The 22604-nt window shown below is 44.6% G+C and overlaps 1 protein-coding gene across 1 annotated transcript; it reads left to right on the top strand.

Moving 5' to 3' along the window:
* The first annotated feature begins 3856 nt into the window (after positions 1 to 3856).
* On the top strand, positions 3857 to 20220 carry THBS1 (thrombospondin 1). Its single transcript, XM_003266711.4, has 22 exons — positions 3857 to 4009; positions 4595 to 4690; positions 4970 to 5529; positions 6393 to 6468; positions 6765 to 6964; positions 7077 to 7199; positions 8225 to 8318; positions 10101 to 10274; positions 10796 to 10972; positions 11283 to 11456; positions 11716 to 11843; positions 11959 to 12111; positions 12558 to 12776; positions 13269 to 13376; positions 13944 to 14103; positions 14258 to 14376; positions 15310 to 15544; positions 15742 to 15969; positions 16139 to 16410; positions 16842 to 16939; positions 17045 to 17184; positions 18111 to 20220. The coding sequence occupies exons 2-22, from the start codon at positions 4624 to 4626 to the stop codon at positions 18116 to 18118; spliced, it is 3513 nt and encodes a 1170-aa protein (XP_003266759.1). The 5' UTR covers positions 3857 to 4009; positions 4595 to 4623; the 3' UTR covers positions 18119 to 20220.
* Positions 20221 to 22604: the final 2384 nt, after the last annotated feature.

Here is a 22604-nt window from a genome sequence, read left to right as displayed (position 1 = left end):
CAGAATTGGATCACCACGTGCCAATTCCTAAATCAGTCACCAGCAGAGAAGCGGGGAAAAGGGGAGGAGGTGTTTGCCCTTAACCAATAAGCCTACCCCTGCCCACTGAGATCAATTCCATAAAAGTATTGCTTCACTTCTTTGAAGAGGGGTACAATGTTTGTAAGTCACTCACCACATTTACCTGCCAAGAGCTAAGGGATAACTGAGTAAAATGGTAGAGCTGGTAGGAAAATGGTGAGTAGTCCCGTCCTTCTGTGCCATAATTGACTTGTACACAAAGAGACTTGGAAATTTAAACATAAGAACTCTCTCTTCCCAAGCCCAAGACTTTGGGCACTTCAAATCTGGTCCTTGCCTGGGTGCAGTGGCTCACGCCTGTGATCTCAGCAATTTGGGAAGCCAAGGAGGGTGGATCACCTGAGGTGATGAGTTTCAGACCAGCCTGGCCAACATGGCGAAACCCAACTCTACTAAAAAATACAAAAATTAACTGGATGTGGTGGCACACGCCTGGAATCCCAGCTACTCAGGAGGCTGAGGCAGGAAAATCGCTTGAATCCGGGAGGCAGAGGTTGCAGTGAGCTGAGATCGCACCACTGCACTCCAGCCTGGGAGACAGAGCAAGACTCCATCCCACCCCCCCCAAAAAAAAAAAAATCTAGTCTTTACATGTGAAAAAATAAAAGCTGATTTTAAAAAACTAAATAATAGTGTTAGGTGATAAGTTATATGATAGAGATAATGTGTGCTTTAAAACACACAGCATAAAGCAGATGGAAAACACCTCATGGAGAAGGGAGAGCTTGAATTGGTGTTTGATTGAAGGACAAGAAAAATCTGTTGGTAACTTCCCTCTGGCTCTGACCTCTGATGCAGTTAAAGTAAAGCAACTTAGAACCATGATCTAGGGAACATATTCAGAGAGAAATGAATTTATGATGTCTTCAATTTGAAGATGCTATGATTTTAGACTATTCTAGAATACAATGATTTTTGGCTGCTTCACACTTGTAAGAAATGTTCCACTACTGAAAATTTGCAACACTTAAAAAATTCCTACACAAAATCACAGCCCACCTTGCTGTTCTTTGCTAAATAAACAAAATATTTTTTCTCAATTATGTTGCTCTCCTTAATTACACGCAATTTTAAAACTAGCTGTAACTGACAGTCCTTTCCTCACATTTACTGCCAATGTATTTAGGTCAATCCCACCTCCAATTAGAGAAACTTAGAAAAAGGAAATCCTACAGTGAAATGCCATATGCCTTACAATTTTCAGTAACTAATCCTCAAGGATGACAACTTGGCAAAAAAGAGAACTGGACCAGGTCCCTGAAAGGTCCGTCACTTCGGCCCTCGTTAATTTGATTGCCTTAAAATCACAGGGCTTCCAGGTTGTAGAGACACACTCAAAACAGACTATTGCCCTCACATTAAAGGGGATAGGTTTTCTTTCCCTTTTCCCATCCCTGCTTCTCTCAAAGCTGCATAGAGGTGTATGAGGTTTGGGGAATATTTGCAGCACATGTTGGCTGGCAAGAATGTGGGTGAATTCCTGTTAAGGGGCACAGACACTCCCTCTTCTATGACCTTTCCTTTCCACCCAGAACAACTGGAGTATCATGATAAGAGGAAGGGCTTTGTGTTTGAGATAAGCAGCTCCTATACCTGTCAGCTTTCTCTAATAAGAAAGCTTTTTCCTGCCACCATATAGGTCACCTTCTTATTGGTAAAGCATGATGAAGTTTGGAAACTGTTGTCCCTGTTTTGTTGAAAGAAGCCAAGTTCCAAGAAATCTCCAGAGGCATTCCTACAATCCCTCAGCCATGGCAGCATGAATCCTGAAGGGGCAGTGAGTACTGGTTTCTACTCTCTCTGCACAGCTAAGCCTAGGGGAGATAATCTTTTCATACAAGATGCATTCTGCTTTTGTGGGTCTCTTGCAGCCCTCAAGCCCCCATCTGATCTGTACACAATGATCCAGTGGGCCAGAGGAGCCCAAAGCCATCAGCTGCCCATCCCTCCAAGAACTGTTTCTGACTGTCCAGTATCATGGAGCAAGTGGAAAGAAGAAAAAAAAAAACCAATTACTTTTCAAAGAGCAAGATGAATGCTGTAGAAGGAGAAGGAAGGGGAGGGAGATGGATGGGTGCCGACTCCCGAATCTTCAGATCTGCTTGAATTAATCATTACCTATGATTTGAGGGACAAGAATCTGATTTTACTCATCAACCAATAGAAACTTTTCTTACTGCCTCCCAACATCTGAAATCCAACAAACATGTGCCATAGAACATACCGGTCATCTTTTAGAGGCATTTGATATACATATTGAGTAACCGGAAAACACTCTTTCCGTAATACACACACACATACACACACACACACACACACACACACACACACCCCATCTTGTCATACAACACTCCCACGCAAGAAAAGCGAAACTGCTGTTTGATGAATGTAAACACTTGGCTGTTTGCAGCAGTCGGGAGTCCTGCCAGGTTTAAGTGCTAAGATGGGAGGTGAACCCCAGGGGTTTCCCCTGCCCATGCTGAGATCCTTATTTGGTCAAGCTTCTACCTATGCCCTGGCCTCAGAGCCAGCCCGATAGCGCTGGACCACAGCAGAGCCAGCGAGGCTGCTGACGTCCCATTCCGAAGAGATGAATGGAATTCCAGGCAGCTGGAGTCACGCTGGCTTGGGACAGTGGCTTGGAGACCAGACTTCAATGACAGAAGCACTAGGCAGCAGCACTCATGGCAATGTTTGCACCCACAGAAATGTAACCCACACCTCGGGTTCAGGAGCCCAAAATTGAAAAGAACGTTTAGGGAGGAAAAAGGGAAATACAATAATAGGCAGAGAGTAATTTATTACTCTATGGGTCTGCTCTGTAAATAGTTGAAGACTCTGGAGCCAGATGCTTCTGCAAATTCTCCAAACAGGAGTCACGTTAAGAAGCACGAGTGGGCACAAAAACTGTTTTTCAAGACACAATTTCAATTTGGCTTGAGGAAACTGGATACGAGTAAGTTTCCTTAAAATTCGAGTAGAAAGCAGTTGTCCTCCCCGGACCCCTTGATGAGAATACGCACACCGCCCCCAAGCGGCCGGCCGAGGGAGCGCCGCGGCAGCGGGAGAGGAGCCTCTGTGGGCTCCCTGGCAGCCGCGGCAGGAAAGCGCCCGAAGGCAGCGAAGGCGAGCGTGGCGCACCAACCCGCCGGCCCCGCCGACGCCGCGCTGACCTCCCGCAGGGGCGGGCGTGGGTCCAGCTCAGGACAGGCGCTAGGGGGACGCGTGTCCTCATCCCACCCGGACAGCGGAGGAGAGTCAGCGAGGGCCCGAGGGGCAGGTACTTTAACGAATGGCTCTCTTGGTGTCCCCTGCGCCCCGTCGGCCCATTTTTCTTTTTACAAAACGGGCCCGGTCTCTAGTGTCCACCTCTCAGCCATCAACCAGGCATTCCGGGAGATCAGCTCGCCCGAAAGCTTCTGCCCCACCCCGCGAGCCCTCCTAGTTGGTCTCCCCAGCCCCCTCCCTGCTTGGGATGCTCGCTGATTACCCCGAGCCCGCGTGGCGCAAGAGCGCGAGCGCCTAGCCCGTGCGCGCCAAGGCTGCGTGGGCGGGCACCGACTTTTCTGAGAAGTTCTAGTGCTCCCAAGCCCCGACCCCCGCCCCCTTCACTTTCTAGCTGGAAAGTTGCGCGCCAGGCAGCGGGGGGCGGAGAGAGGAGCCCAGACTGGCCCCCCTCCCGCTTCCTGCCCGGCCGCCGCCCATTGGCCGGAGGAATCCCCAGGAATGCGAGCGCCCCTTTAAAAGCGCACGGCTTCTCCGCCTTGCCAGCCACTGCGCCCGAGCTGGCCTGCGAGTTCAGGGTTCCTGCCGCTCTCCAGGAGCAACCTCTACTCCGGACGCACAGGCAGTCCCCGCGCCCCTCCAGCCCTCGCCGCCCTCGCCACCCTCGCCACCGCTCCCGGCCGCCGCGCTCCGGTACACACAGGTAAGTTGCCCCCGGCGGCCGCCGAGGACCAAAGCTGCCCGGGACATCCACCTGGAGCGCTGAGGCTTCAGTCCCTCTGGTGGACCCCGGAACCTACACTCTCCCCGCTCGCCTGCCCCAGCTCGCCCCTCTCAGCCGCTGGAGGATTCTTCAGGGCAAGGCTCCAGAGCCATCCCCTCCAGCGTTGAGGTTCACAAACCAACTCATCAGGACACCCCAAGATTTCCTTACTCTCTGAAGTCCTCCTTAAACCTTTGTATCCGCACTCCAGGGAAGAGTCTGTACTTCCCCGTGCCCTCCCTGCAACCCCAAACTACAGTTCCTGATCTTGTTCACCTTCGACTTCCCAAAAGCCCCCAAATTGTTGGTCTTGCGCCCCCCACACTTTAAAACCAGCATCTCTTTCCTCCACCTCTCTCTCTCTCTCTCATGCTCTCTGGAAAGTAATCCCGTTGTCCTTCATTTCAGCAAACGCGGGGTCAAAGAAGGATGGTCCCGGCCCTGTCCCCATGCCCAGCCCCGTTTCTGCGCACCCTCCCTGCCTAGCTGATCTCTGACCCTCCGCTCTTGTGCTTCCTGCTACAGGATCCCTGCTGGGCACCAACAGCTCCACCATGGGGCTGGCCTGGGGACTAGGCATCCTGTTCCTGATGCATGTGTGTGGCACCAACCGCATTCCAGGTGAGTTTGTGTGGCACCTTTAGGGGAAGGAGGGACGAGGAAGAGGTGCTGGCTACCCCAGGTGTGCCCCCTCACGTGCTGTCCTCTCCCAGCTCCTTTGCTCTTGAGCCTGACTGGACATCAGGACGCAGCTTCACTCTGATCCTGGTGTTTATTCAGCTCTTTCAGTGGTTGCCAGGAGTTTTCACCCCAGCCCTTTGTCTCCACCCCTAAGGACTCAGCCCCCTAACGCTGGTCCCAGCCTAGAAAGCTCACTGTGTGTTCTCTCCTATCTAACAGAGTCTGGGGGAGACAACAGCGTATTTGACATCTTTGAACTCACCGGGGCCGCCCGCAAGGGGTCTGGGCGCCGACTGGTGAAGGGCCCCGACCCTTCCAGCCCAGCTTTCCGCATCGAGGATGCCAACCTGATCCCCCCTGTGCCTGATGACAAGTTCCAAGACCTGGTGGATGCTGTGCGGGCAGAAAAGGGTTTCCTCCTTCTGGCCTCCCTGAGGCAGATGAAGAAGACCCGGGGCACGCTGCTGGCCCTGGAGCGGAAAGACCACTCTGGCCAGGTCTTCAGCGTGGTGTCCAACGGCAAGGCGGGCACCCTGGACCTCAGCCTGACCGTCCAAGGAAAGCAGCACGTGGTGTCTGTGGAAGAAGCTCTCCTGGCAACCGGCCAGTGGAAGAGCATCACCCTGTTTGTGCAGGAAGACAGGGCCCAGCTGTACATCGATTGTGAAAAGATGGAGAATGCTGAGTTGGACGTCCCCATCCAAAGCGTCTTCACCAGAGACCTGGCCAGCATCGCCAGACTCCGCATCGCAAAGGGGGGCGTCAATGACAATTTCCAGGTGAGGCTTCTTCTCTGAGCCCTGCTCCGTGGGATCATCTGCTAGACAGGTGACCTGCCAGGAGGGCTACAGGAAATCCTGGCTGTAAACTAAAGCAGCAGTTCTCAGATTTTAGGCAGCATGAGCATCACCTGGAGGGCTTGTGAAAACTCACCTGCTGCATCCCAGCCCCAGGGTCTGGGATTCTGTAAAACTGCAACTCTAACAAGTACCAGGTGATGCTGATGCCAGTGGTCTGGGAAGCACACTTTGAAAACTACTCAGGGAAACAAGAAGTGGTTTTCCTTTAGCAGTCAGCCTGTTCAAGCCTTAGATACTCCTTAGGCTCTAAAGAAAAGAGCTTATTTCAAATGCATTCCCCCAATTTTAATCTTATTTGAAATGGATACTTTCTATGGGCAGAATCAGTGCCACTTTGCTATTGGATTCCTCATGGGGATGCAGCCGGTCTCACATAAAAGGTTAAAATAGCAGTTAGTTGTTGCTGTTACAGCTTCGTCTGTGCCTTAACTTCTAGATCTTTGCAACGGTGGCTTTGTACTCCCACATTTAACTCTTTGACACTGAAAAGTGTCATTATATCCTCTGGGCTTAGGATCAGATTCCATTTCCTGTGTACCCAAGTAGGCTGATAACTGAATTCTTTGTAAAATACTCAAGACTTGGCAGAAGTCACAATTAAGATTTTGAAGTTGTTTGGCGATTTATGTTGCTGTGTTATTTTGACATAGTGATCTTAAGACAGCTCTTTGAAGCTTTTAGAACATCTATTGCATGCTTTTCCTAGCATCGAGACAGTCTCCCCTAACCCCATCCCCACCCCCCTCAGCATTCTACAAGTAATGTGTGTCCTCTGCCCACAGGGGGTGCTGCAGAATGTGAGGTTTGTCTTTGGAACCACACCAGAAGACATCCTCAGGAACAAAGGCTGCTCCAGCTGTGAGTACCCCTCTATTTTTAGGGCACATAGGGAATCGGGGGGAATACCACCAAAAACAAGCTGAGAAATTTAGCAATAGTGGTTATACATAAATTACCCCCAGTAAGATCAAGAGGCATACAGAAGTGACCCCAAGGGGTATTATACACACACACACGTATACACACATGTGTGCACACATGCAACCCCTCTACCTGCATCCTTCACACCAAATGAAACATCTTCTACCACTAAGAACTCAAGAGGCCGGTTGGTAAGAGTATCTATTTGAAGTTTTCATTTGGTTTCTTGCCAGCTACCAGTGTCCTCCTCACCCTTGACAACAACGTGGTGAATGGTTCCAGCCCTGCCATCCGCACTAACTACATTGGCCACAAGACAAAGGACTTGCAAGCCATCTGCGGCATCTCCTGTGATGAGCTGTCCAGCATGGTCCTGGAACTCAGGGGCCTGCGCACCATTGTCACCACGCTGCAGGACAGCATCCGCAAAGTGGTCAGTGACCTCTGCACGCAGCCTGTTAGCATGAACCCTGGAAGGTTTATCGCAGATGGTCCCAAATGACTGAAAATGCGGGGGGACACTAATGATATTCTCTCCCATTTAGACTGAAGAGAACAAAGAGTTGGCCAATGAGCTGAGGCGGCCTCCCCTGTGCTATCACAATGGAGTTCAGTACAGAAACAACGAGGAATGGACTGTTGATAGCTGCACTGAGTGTCGCTGTCAGGTAAGGGACCTTCACCAGCCAGAATAAGAATGGACAGCTTTTGTTTGAACCTACATCTTTGGGGAAATACCCTAAGCGCCACAGAGATTCTTTTTATGTTCCATGGCCTGATACCAAAGTGGTTTTTTTTCTTTAAGATGCAATTATAGCATCTATAAATTCTTCTTTAAACTCTCAGATGGTTTATCAAAGTGCTAATTATACCCCAGGCTAAGTATCTAAGAGAATGAATCTACTAAGACATCTGAATAATTTATCTACCTTAGTTCAAAGACTAAGTGTTGAATGTCAGGTAAATAAAACCTGGTTGGAACATTCATTTTTTTCCCAACCCTGATTTATATTCAACTTTGGCATAGCTTCTTTTGGTACAGTAGCAATTGTTTTTCAAATCACTTAGCCTGACACTGTTAGGACGTTACTGTCTACTTTGCCCAGATGGCACTGCCAGCTGTGTCTGATTCACTCTAGCATCCCCCCATGCCAGTGGCCATCTATTAGTAGCAAAGTATTTGAATTTGCTGAAATACAGATCACAGATGACTGGCTTTGGGAACCAACTTCATTAAATTCCCATTCTTTTCCAATAGAAAGACAGATCACAGATCTATAGATGAGAAAAAAAATGCTTATAGATCTTCCTTCCTCCCCCCAAACACACAATATAAAAATGTAAAAGTCCTGGCTGAATTTTCTGAGTTTGACTTCAGACATAGATTTGACCCATGATGTTTGTTGGTTCCTCTGCTATAAATTCTTTGTACTGTAACTTCCACCCTTGACTAAGTAGCAATTAAAAAGAACTTTCCAAGGAATGGAGTGACACGTAAACTAGGACTAGAACTGTCTCCACGATAGTGGTGGCTGCAAATATGACAGAGACAGATCTTCTATGAAAATCATTCCACTAGACCATTGACAGCCCTGACCATGTTTTGGCTTGTAAAGGAAATGTTAACAGGATGTAGACTTCTGTATGCAACATGCTCAGCAGCCTGTTCCCCTCTCACTCTCTTGCCCTGCAGAACTCAGTTACCATCTGCAAAAAGGTGTCCTGCCCCATCATGCCCTGTTCCAATGCCACAGTTCCTGATGGAGAATGCTGCCCTCGCTGTTGGCGTAAGTTCCTCAAATGGCATAGCTATTCTTCAGTGACTAGGTCAGTTCTACATACATCCTAGATAGCCGAGCACAACACTGGAACCCCAGCCCCATCTCCATCATGCTTTCATTCAGTTTCTTGCTGCAGCAGCTGGTTAACTGACAGCTTATCTGCTGTACGGAGCCAAAAACTCCATTATGAGTACATCATAATTACCCGTCTGGATTGCAGTAATGGCAGTGAAGATCTTGGTATAGCTCATTAATTCTGATTTTTTGCTTTGAGGAAAAGAGATGAAGACGTGGCAGCAACAGCTCTAAGTTGACTGCTTTTAGAATTTGACCTTAGTGGCACAGAGTTAAGAAAAATCTGCTCACCAGAGATATTGACAGGCTTACCGTGTGAGCATTGGCCTGATGGGGCCTGGAAGTTTTGCCCCTTTCATCTGTAGGGATAAGAGGGCCTAAGAGAATAACAGCAATCTGAGCTCCAGAGCACCAAAAGAAATAAGGCATGATATTATTCCATGGCACCTTATCCCTGGCTTTTGTTACCAGTAAAATTAATGACTTTGCTGAGATAATATTTAATGTAGCAGGTACAAGTTATAAAAGTGATTCATCACAACTAAGGAAGAAAACAGGAAAACAGCACTTGCCCTTCACACACACATGCACACACACGCACATGCACACACACACAAATACACCCTTGTCACAGCTCAGAATAACCAATTCCTTCCAGGGATCGTATCAGCGATATTGGCACTGTAATAATCGTTTTTACATCTGTTTGCTGTTCCGCATTCACTTGACATGTACGTTAAAAGGAACAAAGCTAGCTGGGGGTAGCAAAGTTTTGAACCTGAATCAGGGATTGCTAAGAAAACTTACAACTAACGACCAAGGAAAATAAGTTCTTTGTCTTCTGTCTGATACAGCTAGATGTGATTGTAGCCGTGGTGCCTGGGCAGATGGTAAACAAACATGCTGTCCTCTTATGACAATATGTGCAGAGAAGGCCCCAAATGCTGGGGTGAGAGGAACAACAAACTGACTAACTCACGGCCGAGTTGGAGCCAGAGCCAACAACAGCTCGGCTGCCTTCAAACTCATCTGTCAAACACATGGCGTATGGCTCCGCTGACAGAAATGACTCCTATAAGCTTCCTCGTACTCGTGCATTCTTGGAAGTCTGAGGCTGGAAATGCCTACCCAGATTTCTTAAGTCAGTAAAGGAAAACTCATTTGCAATGCTGAGAGGAGAAAGGAAAAGCAATGAATAGGAGAGCATACACTGTGGGAAGGCTCAGCTGTACTGAGCCAGGCAAAACATCCGATTACCCCACTGCTGTACACATCATGACCTGGGATAAACCCCTGGGCCGTTGGCCTAAGAAATATGTTGCTTTTCATCCTGTATAACTGCAACTTTGTGCCGGCTCATATTATGTTCTAGAGAGCTCATGTACACCATGGTGACCATAGTTAATAACACTGGATTGTGTGCTTGAAATTTGCTAAGAGAGTAGATCTTAAGTCATCCCCAAAAAAAGTAACTATAAGATGATGGAGATGTGTTAATTGGCTTGACAGTGGTAATCACAATATATGTGTATATCAAAACATCACATTATACACCTTAAATGTATATAATATTTGTCAATTATACCTCAGTAAAGCCAAAAATAAATAAATATATTGCTTTTCACCCTCTGGCAAGTGGAGGGCCCTGAATAGCCCTCTAAACAACAGCTTGTCCTAATCATCACGTACCTGATGAACCCGTTTCCCCTGCAGCCAGCGACTCTGCGGACGATGGCTGGTCTCCGTGGTCTGAGTGGACCTCCTGTTCTACGAGCTGTGGCAATGGAATTCAGCAGCGCGGCCGCTCCTGCGATAGTCTCAACAACCGATGCGAGGGCTCCTCGGTCCAGACACGGACCTGCCACATTCAAGAGTGTGACAAGAGATGTAAGCATCTTAGCCTCTTAGGGACGTGGAGAACTGACCTGGCCTTGTTGTCATCACCAAGGGCAGCTCCACAGCATGTGCATTAAGAACACGGGTTATAGGATCTCTGGATCGCAATCCCACTGCTTAGCTGTGCACCCTTGAGCACAACTTACCCTCTCTGAGGCTTTTTCCTCATTTGCAACTTGGAGATAATAATAGTTCTTGATAAGTTTATCTTGAGCATTTTATTTAGATACTGCATGTAAAGCAGTTGGCATTGAGTTTTGGTTCATGGTAAGCACCCTGTAAATGTTAGGATATTAACAGCAACCCATAAAAACAGCAAACTTATCCGTTCTCTGGTAGAAAACATTCCATGCTGACATTTGGGCATGTGGCCAGGAGCCAATTTCTACCGTACACTGGGTTTAGTTGCCATTGACCATTTCCTGGAAATACTTCTGCGTGCTCCTGATGAGAGCCTCTATTTGGCTGTCTCTAAGCCAAAACCATTTGTGACCATCAACTTTGTACTTTAGTTAAACAGGATGGTGGCTGGAGCCACTGGTCCCCGTGGTCATCTTGTTCTGTGACATGTGGTGATGGTGTGATCACAAGGATCCGGCTCTGCAACTCTCCCAGCCCCCAGATGAATGGGAAACCCTGTGAAGGCGAAGCGCGGGAGACCAAAGCCTGCAAGAAAGATGCCTGCCCCAGTAAGTGTGAGCTCCGCTGCAAGGGTGAGCATGGGCAGCAGCTCTGCCCAGCTGGTTGCCTGGCATCTGCAGCCTGCAATTCAGTGGGTCATAGAGCAGGAAGGTTACCTACTAGAGAAACAAACAGAAGCAAAGTCCTGCAGGCTCAGCAACTTCTTTTAATGAAAAACAAACTCACCCTCTTCCCCAGCATTCTTTCCATGTGTCAGAGAAGCAGAGGTTTCTTGAACGGGCTTATTAGGAGAGTCTATGACAAGGGAGGGATATGAAAGTTGATCTTAATTGTTGCCTGTGGCTCATCTTCTTACAGTCAATGGAGGCTGGGGTCCTTGGTCACCATGGGACATCTGTTCTGTCACCTGTGGAGGAGGGGTACAGAAACGTAGCCGGCTCTGCAACAACCCCACACCCCAGTTTGGAGGCAAGGACTGCGTTGGTGATGTGACAGAAAACCAGATCTGCAACAAGCAGGACTGTCCAATTGGTGAGCCACGCAGCCCAGGAAGAAATGACCTAGGAGCTTTGCTATTTTACTGAATGCTGCAGTCAGCATTCAAGGAGATTCCAGCTTGGTTAGTCCTGAGCGGTTTGATTGCTCAAAGATGCAGGTGGACAACCTAATCCCAACAAGTTATCGGTTCCCTATACCCTATAATATCTTACACTGTGTTAAGTGCCCAGCATGGCAGTATGGCAGCTGAGACCAATCATTTATTGTGCCTGTCTCTCTCTCCTTGTCTCAGATGGATGCCTGTCCAATCCCTGCTTTGCCGGCGTGAAGTGTACTAGCTACCCTGATGGCAGCTGGAAATGTGGTGCTTGTCCCCCTGGTTACAGTGGAAATGGCATCCAGTGCACAGATGTTGATGAGGTGAGGAACTGATGGGGCTCCAAGTTTCTGGATCTAGGAAAGCAGCTAACGTGTGCAGTCGCTTCCTTATGGCAGTGACTTCTAAACATGAAGCACGCTCTTATTTCCTCCATAGTGCAAAGAAGTGCCTGACGCCTGCTTCATCCACAATGGAGAGCACAGGTGTAAGAACACGGACCCCGGCTACAACTGCCTGCCCTGCCCCCCACGCTTCACCGGCTCACAGCCCTTCGGCCAGGGCGTCGAATATGCCACGGCCAACAAGCAGGTACAGTCAACTAGACGAGTAAACCAGAGGAGAGGAGAGCTGTCCTTGACCAAAACAACTAGGAGACGGAGGAATGTAATTTCATACCCTTCACCAAAAAAAAAAGGGCGAGGAGATGAATGTACGGTCTCGTTTTAGAAATGTGATTAGAAAATCCATGGTAAATCCTGCAAGGGAAAAATAGTCTTCCATATTTAAAAATGCTGCTCTGGAATAAGTTGTGAGCAGATGGACTTGTAAACGCCTAGGTGCTGAGCAAATTCAAGAAAAATAAACATAAAGCAAAGTTTGCTTATAGCCTCAGGGAGAATGGGGACAGAGGTAACCCACACTCTTCCAAATGGAGCCTCTGTCTACTCAGAGATGACAGGGATCTGGACTCTTGTTTCCATGATATCTGAGGATTCTCGAAAGCTCTGTGTAACAGCAGGATGGTGTACCCTCAGGTGTGCAAGCCCCGTAACCCCTGCACGGATGGGACCCACGACTGCAACAAGAACGCCAAGTGCAACTACCTGGGCCACTATAGCGACCCCATGTACCGCTGCGAGTGCAAGCCTGGCTACGCTGGCAATGGCATCATCTGTGGGGAGGACACAGACCTGGATGGCTGGCCCAATGAGAACCTGGTGTGCGTGGCCAATGCGACTTACCACTGCAAAAAGGTAGAGCCAGGTCCCTTGTGTGCCTCCAGAAAGAGGGCCCATCACCTTATCAAAACACAGCCTAAGGAATTTTAAATACTTAAAAGTTTGGACATGAAACTAAAAGATTAAATCTCCCAAAGGGAGAGGGGCACTAATTCCTATCAAAATTAAATCACTTGGTGCCAAAAACACGAACAGGGCTAGCTCTTTGGGCAACTGTGTTCCATAGTCAACTCTTCTGTCCAAAAAAAAAAGTTCAGTACTCTATCCAAATACCAGCAGAGCATGACTTGCGTTCACAACATCTATAAAGCCTAGAGCATTTACACAAATTATGTATGTATATGCCCCAAGAAAAGTTTTATTTTCTTGTCTTCCCATAAAAAAACACGCTGTTACGGAGCCAAATTCTGTTCTTTTTCTATTTGGAATTCCAAGTACACTCCCTCATGCATGAGCTCAGCATGAGGAAGGCAACTGAAGCACTGATATATATCTTCTCTTTCCTAGGATAATTGCCCCAACCTCCCCAACTCAGGGCAGGAAGACTATGACAAGGATGGAATTGGTGATGCCTGTGATGATGACGATGACAATGATAAAATTCCAGATGACAGGGTAAAAACAGTTTTCCATCCCTTTTTCATCTTTTTAATTCAGCAACAGCCTGAAACACTTTAGGATTCAAGGAAATTACATGGCTATGGCAAAAAATATACCAAATCAATACACAGGATAATTAGAAATTATTCATTGTGTTCCAGTAGTTTAAGGATATAGATGTTGCCAAGAGAATTTTTAAATGAGGGTTTTGTTTTTCATCAGAACTGTTTTTCTCTGCACTTGAGAAATTATAATGCATAAACAAATGTCACTTTGTTCCCTAGATTCATTTCAAATGTCACATCGAAATTACAGTAAAATTGACTTTGGGCACACTACGAACTGAGATGATGGGATTATATTCTACATCTCACTAACTTCTAACCCACAGGGATCCATTTTTTTAACTATGTCCTTTTAACTTTTCTAGTGATCATTTTACACTGAGTGATCAATTAGCCTATCCACTAGGTAGAAAGTATTGCCGATTTTCACAGTTTTAGACATATTATGCACATGGTTTGAGGCTTGAGCTGTTTTCAAGGACAACATTGTTAAGTGCTCCATTTCTTCTCTTTGCAGGACAACTGTCCATTCCATTACAACCCAGCTCAGTATGACTATGACAGAGATGATGTGGGAGACCGCTGTGACAACTGTCCCTACAACCACAACCCAGATCAGGCAGACACAGACAACAATGGGGAAGGAGACGCCTGTGCTGCAGACATTGATGGAGACGGTAAGGTGCTGCCTGATCAGAGCGCCCGCAGGAGAGAGGGACATGCACAGCTTTCCAAACTTACTTCTGTCTAGTCCTGGCTATTAGTATGCACTTTGATGGAAACATCCAAGGCTGGAGAGCCCAGCTCTTATTTGTCCCTTGTTCTCTTCAGGTATCCTCAATGAACGGGACAACTGCCAGTATGTCTACAATGTGGATCAGAGAGACACTGATATGGATGGGGTTGGAGATCAGTGTGACAACTGCCCCTTGGAACACAATCCGGATCAGGTAGGTGGATGGACTCCTTTCAGAGTCTTTTGGTAAACTATTGGAATATCCCTTTCATGGCCTTGAAAAATGAGCTTAACAAATTTCAAACACTTTCGTTACCGTGGCTCCCCGGGTTCTCATAGCCAACTGGAATATGTTCATGTAAATAATTTGCCTGACATGAGATCCTTGCACAGAGTCTCACAGATCTTTAGCATGAAGATCTCGTAACTTCAGTCTTACGTTCTGTAAGAAGGGCTACTGGACTTGCTCAGCATGGTCTACTGTTGTTAAGACAAATTATACAAAGCAGAGATCTGTGACTGACAACTGTACAATAATATTAATATGTAATACTAAGAGATGGAAAAATAAATGTGCATAAGCAAAATAACCATGTTCATGGCTAATGATGTAATCTAGCTATGAGAAAATCATCAAACTAAGGATACATCCAAAACCAAAGTAATTTATCCCTGTCATAAACATTAACCAGACAGTATACAACACAGGGACCAGTGGTCTGTTTCCATCTTTTCAGGACTTACAGAAGTTGACATGTCAACAGTTTTACAACTGAAACCTTCTAAGGAAATTCTCTGTTAAAGTATCCAGAGAATTTCATTTAACATTAAGATGTAAACAGTTAACATTTCATTTCATCTTTAGTAATTACATAACTCTATTTGATCTCATTTAGAAAGTTTTATATTTAAAACATTTTTAAATTATCCCTTCTCAGATTTTTATAAGAAAACAAGGATAAAGGAAAAAAACTTCTAAAATGTAATTGCTACTATTGCTATCTTTCTGCAGGACTATGTAAATAGACATGACACCCCACTGGCTATATCAAACAATGGAGAATTTTCCCTGTGGTGGGTGCACAAGTTATCTTTAACATGAATGGTTTGTTCTGCAATTTACCCTCCATTTACCTCTCTCTTTCAGCTGGACTCTGACTCAGACCGCATTGGAGATACCTGTGACAACAATCAGGATATTGATGAAGATGGCCACCAGAACAATCTGGACAACTGTCCCTATGTGCCCAATGCCAACCAGGCTGACCATGACAAAGATGGCAAGGGAGATGCCTGTGACCACGATGATGACAACGATGGCATTCCTGATGACAGGGACAACTGCAGACTCGTGCCCAATCCCGACCAGAAGGACTCTGATGGTGAGTCAGGGGAGCCACCTTCTAAGAGAGGGACTGCTGGCACGGCTGTGTAGATTGAGGAAATGAAACCAAGGCTCAAAGCATTTGAGAGGATGAAGGGACCAAATGCCAACTTAGACAAGATAGTGACATTTCCGACACCAGGAATAATAATAGCACTTCAGAATTTTGCTGAACTCTTGCTTTTTTGACCTCAGGCGATGGTCGAGGTGATGCTTGCAAAGATGATTTTGACCATGACAGTGTGCCAGACATCGATGACATCTGTCCTGAGAATGTTGACATCAGTGAGACCGATTTCCGCCGATTCCAGATGATTCCTCTGGATCCCAAAGGGACATCCCAAAATGACCCTAACTGGGTTGTACGCCATCAGGGTAAAGAACTCGTCCAGACTGTCAACTGTGATCCTGGACTCGCTGTAGGTGAGTAGTGAGTTCTTAGATCCTAAGAGGCTGATGCATACATGGGGAAAAACAAATATAAAACCTGGCAGTTGTACCTACCCCTGTGGGTGCTGAGGATGTCTGGGAACACGATGGAGAACCTTCTGAAGGCTGCAGGTTTTAACCTGGCCCTGGGCTCTTCTTCCAGGTTTTGACGAGTTTAATGCTGTGGACTTCAGTGGCACCTTCTTCATCAACACCGAAAGGGATGATGACTATGCTGGGTTTGTCTTTGGCTACCAGTCCAGCAGCCGCTTTTATGTTGTGATGTGGAAGCAAGTCACCCAGTCCTACTGGGACACCAACCCCACGAGGGCTCAGGGATACTCGGGCCTTTCTGTGAAAGTTGTTAACTCCACCACAGGGCCTGGCGAGCACCTGCGGAACGCCCTGTGGCACACAGGAAACACCCCTGGCCAGGTAAGAAGCAAAGCCCTGCAACAGAGAGAGAGCTTATGGGTGCCTGACTAGCACTGGGGATGCTGTGCTTTGACCAAGACTCTGACCAGGGAGTCTTAGAAAGTTCCCAGCATCACCAGCTGCAGCATTGAACTCTGGTTTGTGAAAACATAATAGTGTTGAAAAGGGAGCTTGACCAAGAATTGCCCTGCAAATCCTAAGGTGCCTTCAGCCTTTTCAAACAAAAAAAAACTCCTTCCCTCCTCTCTGTCTGCTTTATATGTGCGCTCAGTGGCACACAACAAATATGAGAGGACTTGGAAAAATTCCCCATTGCAGCCCTCTAACCTAGATCAGCTCAGTACCTTTCAAGCATTGCTTCTGATGGAATGAAATAGAAATCTTTAACTGAAGGAGCTGTGTTTCAACCTTTCCTTTTCCTTTTCCATCAGGTGCGCACCCTGTGGCATGACCCTCGTCACATAGGCTGGAAAGATTTCACCGCCTACAGATGGCGTCTCAGCCACAGGCCAAAGACGGGTTTCATTAGGTACGATCATACTGATTCAATTTCACTTACAGTCACACTGATGGACAAAAAGACAAAAAGTATTAAACAGCATTGTCACTGAACAAGATTTTTTTTCCCCTGCAGAGTGGTGATGTATGAAGGGAAGAAAATCATGGCTGACTCAGGACCCATCTATGATAAAACCTATGCTGGTGGTAGACTAGGGTTGTTTGTCTTCTCTCAAGAAATGGTGTTCTTCTCCGACCTGAAATACGAATGTAGAGGTAAGGGCAACATCACCATGAATGTACACTGGACATCTCTATTTCAGACTACTATCAAGGATGACAGTTATGGGGGAGTCCAATGTAAAGACTGTTTTGGAGACAGGGTTACTTCTATTTTGCTTTTGAGGACACAAGGACAAAAATGGAATAATGCCTAGGCACTGTGGCTTATGAGTTCCTGAGTCCTTAGTTATAATATTAGTTTGCTTAGCAATCTCTGTGCTCCTCATACACAGTGCAAAGGTAAGGTGCAGAAAAGCTCTATACAATTTGGACTTCATTAATAATACCGTTCTTTACAATTATATATTTATGTATCTTACTGCTTAGTGTTTTATGCATGCCATCACAGCACAAGTTAGCATTCCCAACTTTTCCCTGTATATAAAGAAGGGAGAGGAATGTTGCTTTCATATTGGCATGTTAAATTAATGTTCACTATTAAACTTAGCATATTTTTTCTCATTCTTTTTTACTCAGTGATTACCTAAGCTCACTGAATCCAACACTGGCTCTACCACAAAATAAGTACTTAATATATATTTACTGGGCCAAGGCCAGATACCTAAAAGATCAATCAGAGTAGAGAAAGATGGTTGATTTTACTCAAAAAAAAATCTAAATTATTAATGTAATTTTTGAGTCTGAATTTTTAAAATAAGACTCCCTAAACTTTTAACATTGAAAGCCTTGGAAAGCATAATATACGTTCTGGAAGGTTCACACTGTGTCGGTCTCCTAGCATCAATGTCAGCTAATAAAATTAAATGCTAATGTGCTTGAACAATCTTAAAATTAGGCTTTTGTCATTAGAAAAGTAGAGCTGTTCCTATGTGGTTAGCTTATTAACTGATACTAAGATGTCTACGCTTTTATGAATTCGTTTTCATTTGTATATTTATTTATATTTGTTTATTTAACAGATCCCTAATCATCAAATTGTTAATTGAAAGACTGATCATAAACCAATGCTGGTATTGCACCTTCTGGAACTGTGGGCTTGAGAAAACCCCCAGGATCACTTCTCCTTGCCTTCCTTCTTTTCTCTGCTTGCATCAGTGTGGACTCCTAGAATATGTGACCTGCCTCAAGAAAATGCAGTTTTCAAAAACAGACTCAGCATTCAGCCTCCAATGAATAAGACATCTTCCAAGCATATAAACAATTGCTTTGGTTTCCTTTTGAAAAAGCATCTACTTGCTTCAGTTGGGAAGGTGCCCATTCCACTCTGCCTTTGTCACAGAGCAGGGTGCTATTGTGAGGCCATCTCTGAGCAGTGGACTCAAAAGCATTTTCAGGCATGTCAGAGAAGGGAGGACTCACTAGAATTAGCAAACAAAACCACCCTGACATCCTCCTTCAGGAACACGGGGAGCAGAGGCCAAAGCACTAAGGGGAGGGCGCATACCTGAGACGATTGTATGAAGAAAATACGGAGGAACTGTTACATGTTCGGTACTAAGTCATTTTCAGGGGATTGAAAGACTATTGCTGGATTTCATGATGCTGACTGGCGTTAGCTGATTAACCCATGTAAATAGGCACTTAAATAGAAGCAGGAAAGGGAGAGAAAGACTGGCTTCTGGACTTCCTCCCTGATCCCCACCCCTTACTTATCACCTGCAGTGGCCAGAATTAGGGAATCAGAACCAAACCAGTGTAAGGCAGTGCTCGCTGCCATTGCCTGGTCACATTGAAACTGGTGGTTTCATTCTAGACGTAGCTTGTGCAAATGTAGCAGGAAAATAGGAAAACCTACCATCTCAGTGAGCACCAGCTGCTTCCCAAAGGAGGGGCAGCCGTGCTTATATTTTTATGGTTACAATGGCACAAAATTATTATGAACCTAACTAAAACATTCCTTTTCTCTTTTTTCCTGAATTATCATGGAGTTTTCTAATTCTCTCTTTTGGAGTGTAGATTTTTTTTTAAATGCTTTACGATGTAAAATATTTATTTTTTACTTATTCTGGAAGATCTGGCTGAAGGATTATTCATGGAACAGGAAGAAGCGTAAAGACTATCCATGTCATCTTTGTTGAGAGTCTTCGTGACTGTAAGATTGTAAATACAGATTATTTATTAACTCTGTTCTGCCTGGAATGTAGGCTTCATACGGAAAGTGTTTGAGAGCAAGTAGTTGACATTTATCAGCAAATCTCTTGCAAGAACAGCACAAGGAAAATCAGCCTCATGAGCTGCTCTGCCCCTTGTGCTCAGAGTGGATGTGATGGGGTTCTTTGTTTCTCTGTTTTATCTTTTCAAGTGGAATTAGTTGGTTATCCATTTGCAAATGTTTTAAATTGCGAAGAAAGCCATGAGGTCTTCAATACTGTTTTACCCCATCCCTTGTGCCTATTTCCAGGGAGAAGGAAAGCATGTACACTTTTTTCTTTCATTTTTCCAAAAGAGAAAAAAATGACAAAGGTGAAACTTACATACAAATATTACCTCATTTGTTGTGTGACTGAGTAAAGAATTTTTGGATCAAGCAGAAAGAGTTTAAGTGTCTAACAAACTTAAAGCTACTGTAGTACCTAAAAAGTCAATGTTGTACATAGTATAAAAACTCTGCAGAGAAGTATTCCCAATAAGGAAATAGCATTGAAATGTTAAATACAATTTCTGAAAGTTATGTTTTTTTCTATCATCTTATATACCATTGCTTTATTTTTATAAATTATTTTCTCATTGCCATTGGAATAGATATCTCAGATTGTGTAGATATGCTATTTAAATAATTTATCAGGAATACTGCCTGTAGAGTTAGTATTTCTATTTTTATATAATGTTTGCACACTGAATTGAAGAATTGTTGGTTTTTTCTTTTTTTTGTTTTGATTTGTTCTTTTTTTTTTTTTTTTTTTGCTTTTGACCTCCCCACATTTTTACTATTTGCCAATACCTTTTTCTAGGAATGTGCTTTTTTTGTACACATTTTTATCCATTTTACATTCTAAAGCAGTGTAAGTTGTATATTACTGTTTCTTATGTACAAGGAACAACAATAAATCATATGGAAATTTCTATTTATACTTACTGTATCCATGCTTATTTGTTCCCTACTGGCTTTATGTCATGAGGTATATAGGTAAATACCATTCATAAATCAATAAAGCATATACAAAAAGAAATTACAGTAAATCATAGCAACATTCACAGTTTGTATGCGATTTAGAAAGACTGAGTTGCTAAGGCCTAGGCTTAGAATTTGCTGGGTTTGTGGAATAAAAGAACAAAATGGTACATTAGCCTGCCATATCAAAAACATATAAAACAGAAATTACCCCCAAGTCAAGGGCCCCCCCATAAGAATAAAATTTCATATTAATGTCATTAGATGTCATTGAATCCTTTTCAAAGTGCAGTATGAAAACAAAGGGAAAAACACTGAAGCACACGCAACTCTCACTGCGACATTTTCTGACCCATGAATGATGCATTGGGTGGGCAACACGAGTGCATGTTGTGGAGACACTTTGGAAGTAAATGTGGATGAGGGAGGAGCTGTCCTTGCAATGTTGAGCCAAGCATTACAGATACCTCCTCTTGAAGAAGGAATAATAAGTTTAATCAAAAAAGAAGACAAAAAAATGTAAAATTTGGAAGGAATTCATAAATGCATGTGTGTCTAAATACAAACCATCGTGTGAAGAAAAGGCCCAAGTGTACCAATAAGCAGACCTTGATTTTTGGATGGGCTCATCATGAATGTGGAATACTGACCAGTTAATTTCCAGTTTTAATGAAAACAGATCAAAGAAGAAATTTTATGAGTAGGTTAAAGGTCTGGCTTTGAGGTCTATTAAACACTAGAAAGGACTGGCTGGGTGAGATAAAATCTTCCTTGTTGATTTTTCACTCTCATTCTATAAATACTCATCTTTCTGAGTAGCAATGATCACATATAAATGTAAATTGCCAAATCATTTTATAGTACCAAGGTGAAGAAGCAGGAACTAGAAAGTGTTGATAATAGCTGTGGAGTTAGGAAAACTGATATGAAGGAAATAATTCTTTGAAATGGCAAACAAATAGCATCATTCATTCTCAGAAGAGTTCAACGTTTGAAGTGCTTAGAGATAATTCTAATTCATTCTTGGACAGTGAAGCAAAACTGATTGAAAATACCAAGATAAGACAGAAAAAGCTACTGGGAAGAGAAGCTTTTCTTCCAGGCATGTTCCAGTTTCACCCTGAGACTGACCTTCAAATAATCAGGTTGTACTGAAATAAAGGACTGTTAAAAATTAAAATTATGTCATCGAGATGATAGCTTTTTTCCTCCTCCAACAGTTTATTGTCATGTGTTGTGGGAGAGCTCAAGTGAAGAGCAATAAACTCTAGGTCTTATAGGAATGTACAATAAAGGTGGTGCCAGTAGTTTTTTTTTTCTAAAGAGTCACATGTAGAAAAGCCTCCAATTTTAAGCTCCTAAATTCATTCCCTAAATTAATTGGCTCTCTCTCTCTTCTATAATTTCTTTTTCTTTTTCTTTTTGAGATGAAGTCTTGCTCTGTTGCCCAGGCTGGAGTGCAGTGACACAATCTTGGCTCACTGTAACCTCTGCCTCCCGGGTTCAAGCAATTCTCCCTCCTGCCTCAGCCTCCCAAGTAGCTGGGACTACAGGCGCCTGCCACCACACCCGGCTAATCTGTATTTTTAGTAGAGACGGAGTTTCACCTTGTTCTGGACAAACACTAAGCCCTAAAGGGAAATCCAAAATAAAAACACTTATTTTTAATAACACTTTCTATCTAAATGAGGGTGACTTTTAAAAAAAAAACCAGAAGCTTTGTGTTGAATTATATTACAGACTTAGTTACCAGTCCTTGTTAGAGTTACCTTCAGTTGACATGCTATGAAGGGTCTCACCTCTTTTATGGCAGAATTCGTTACTTAAAATCACTCTTATTTTCTTCCCCCTTACCTAAATAACAGAAAGGCTCACTATGGCCCAAATATCATTGGCAGAAGTAAACTATAAAGTCATAAGCCCTTTGCAGTGCAAGTCTAGAAACAATTTTACTCTGTGTTTCTTTCTCTCCCCCTTCCCTCCCCTTTTTCCTCCCTCCCCTCCCCTCCCCTCCCTCCTCCATCTCTCTCTCTCTCTGTCTCTCTCTCCTCTCTCTCTCTCTCTCTCTCTCATACATACGAACATCAAATACCAGAAAAGCATAGATTTAGAAAGCTGAACTCCTCTGAAAGGCTGATGGACAACACTGGCCCCTCTCTGCCCCATAACAAATTCTCACCCGTATCACCTTTGCCCTCTGATTCTTCCCACCCAAATCCTAAAACACAGAGTGTGCCTCATGGCATTCCAATGAGAATCTAAAATCACGACTTTTAACTTATGCTTCCATCCCACAGCAAAACTCCTGGCATCAAGATAAATTATATGTAGCACATTGATA

Source organism: Nomascus leucogenys, chromosome 6 (assembly GCF_006542625.1).
Source record: "Nomascus leucogenys isolate Asia chromosome 6, Asia_NLE_v1, whole genome shotgun sequence".
Lineage (NCBI taxonomy): Eukaryota > Metazoa > Chordata > Mammalia > Primates > Hylobatidae > Nomascus > Nomascus leucogenys.
This window is presented reverse-complemented; position numbering and strand designations above follow the sequence as displayed.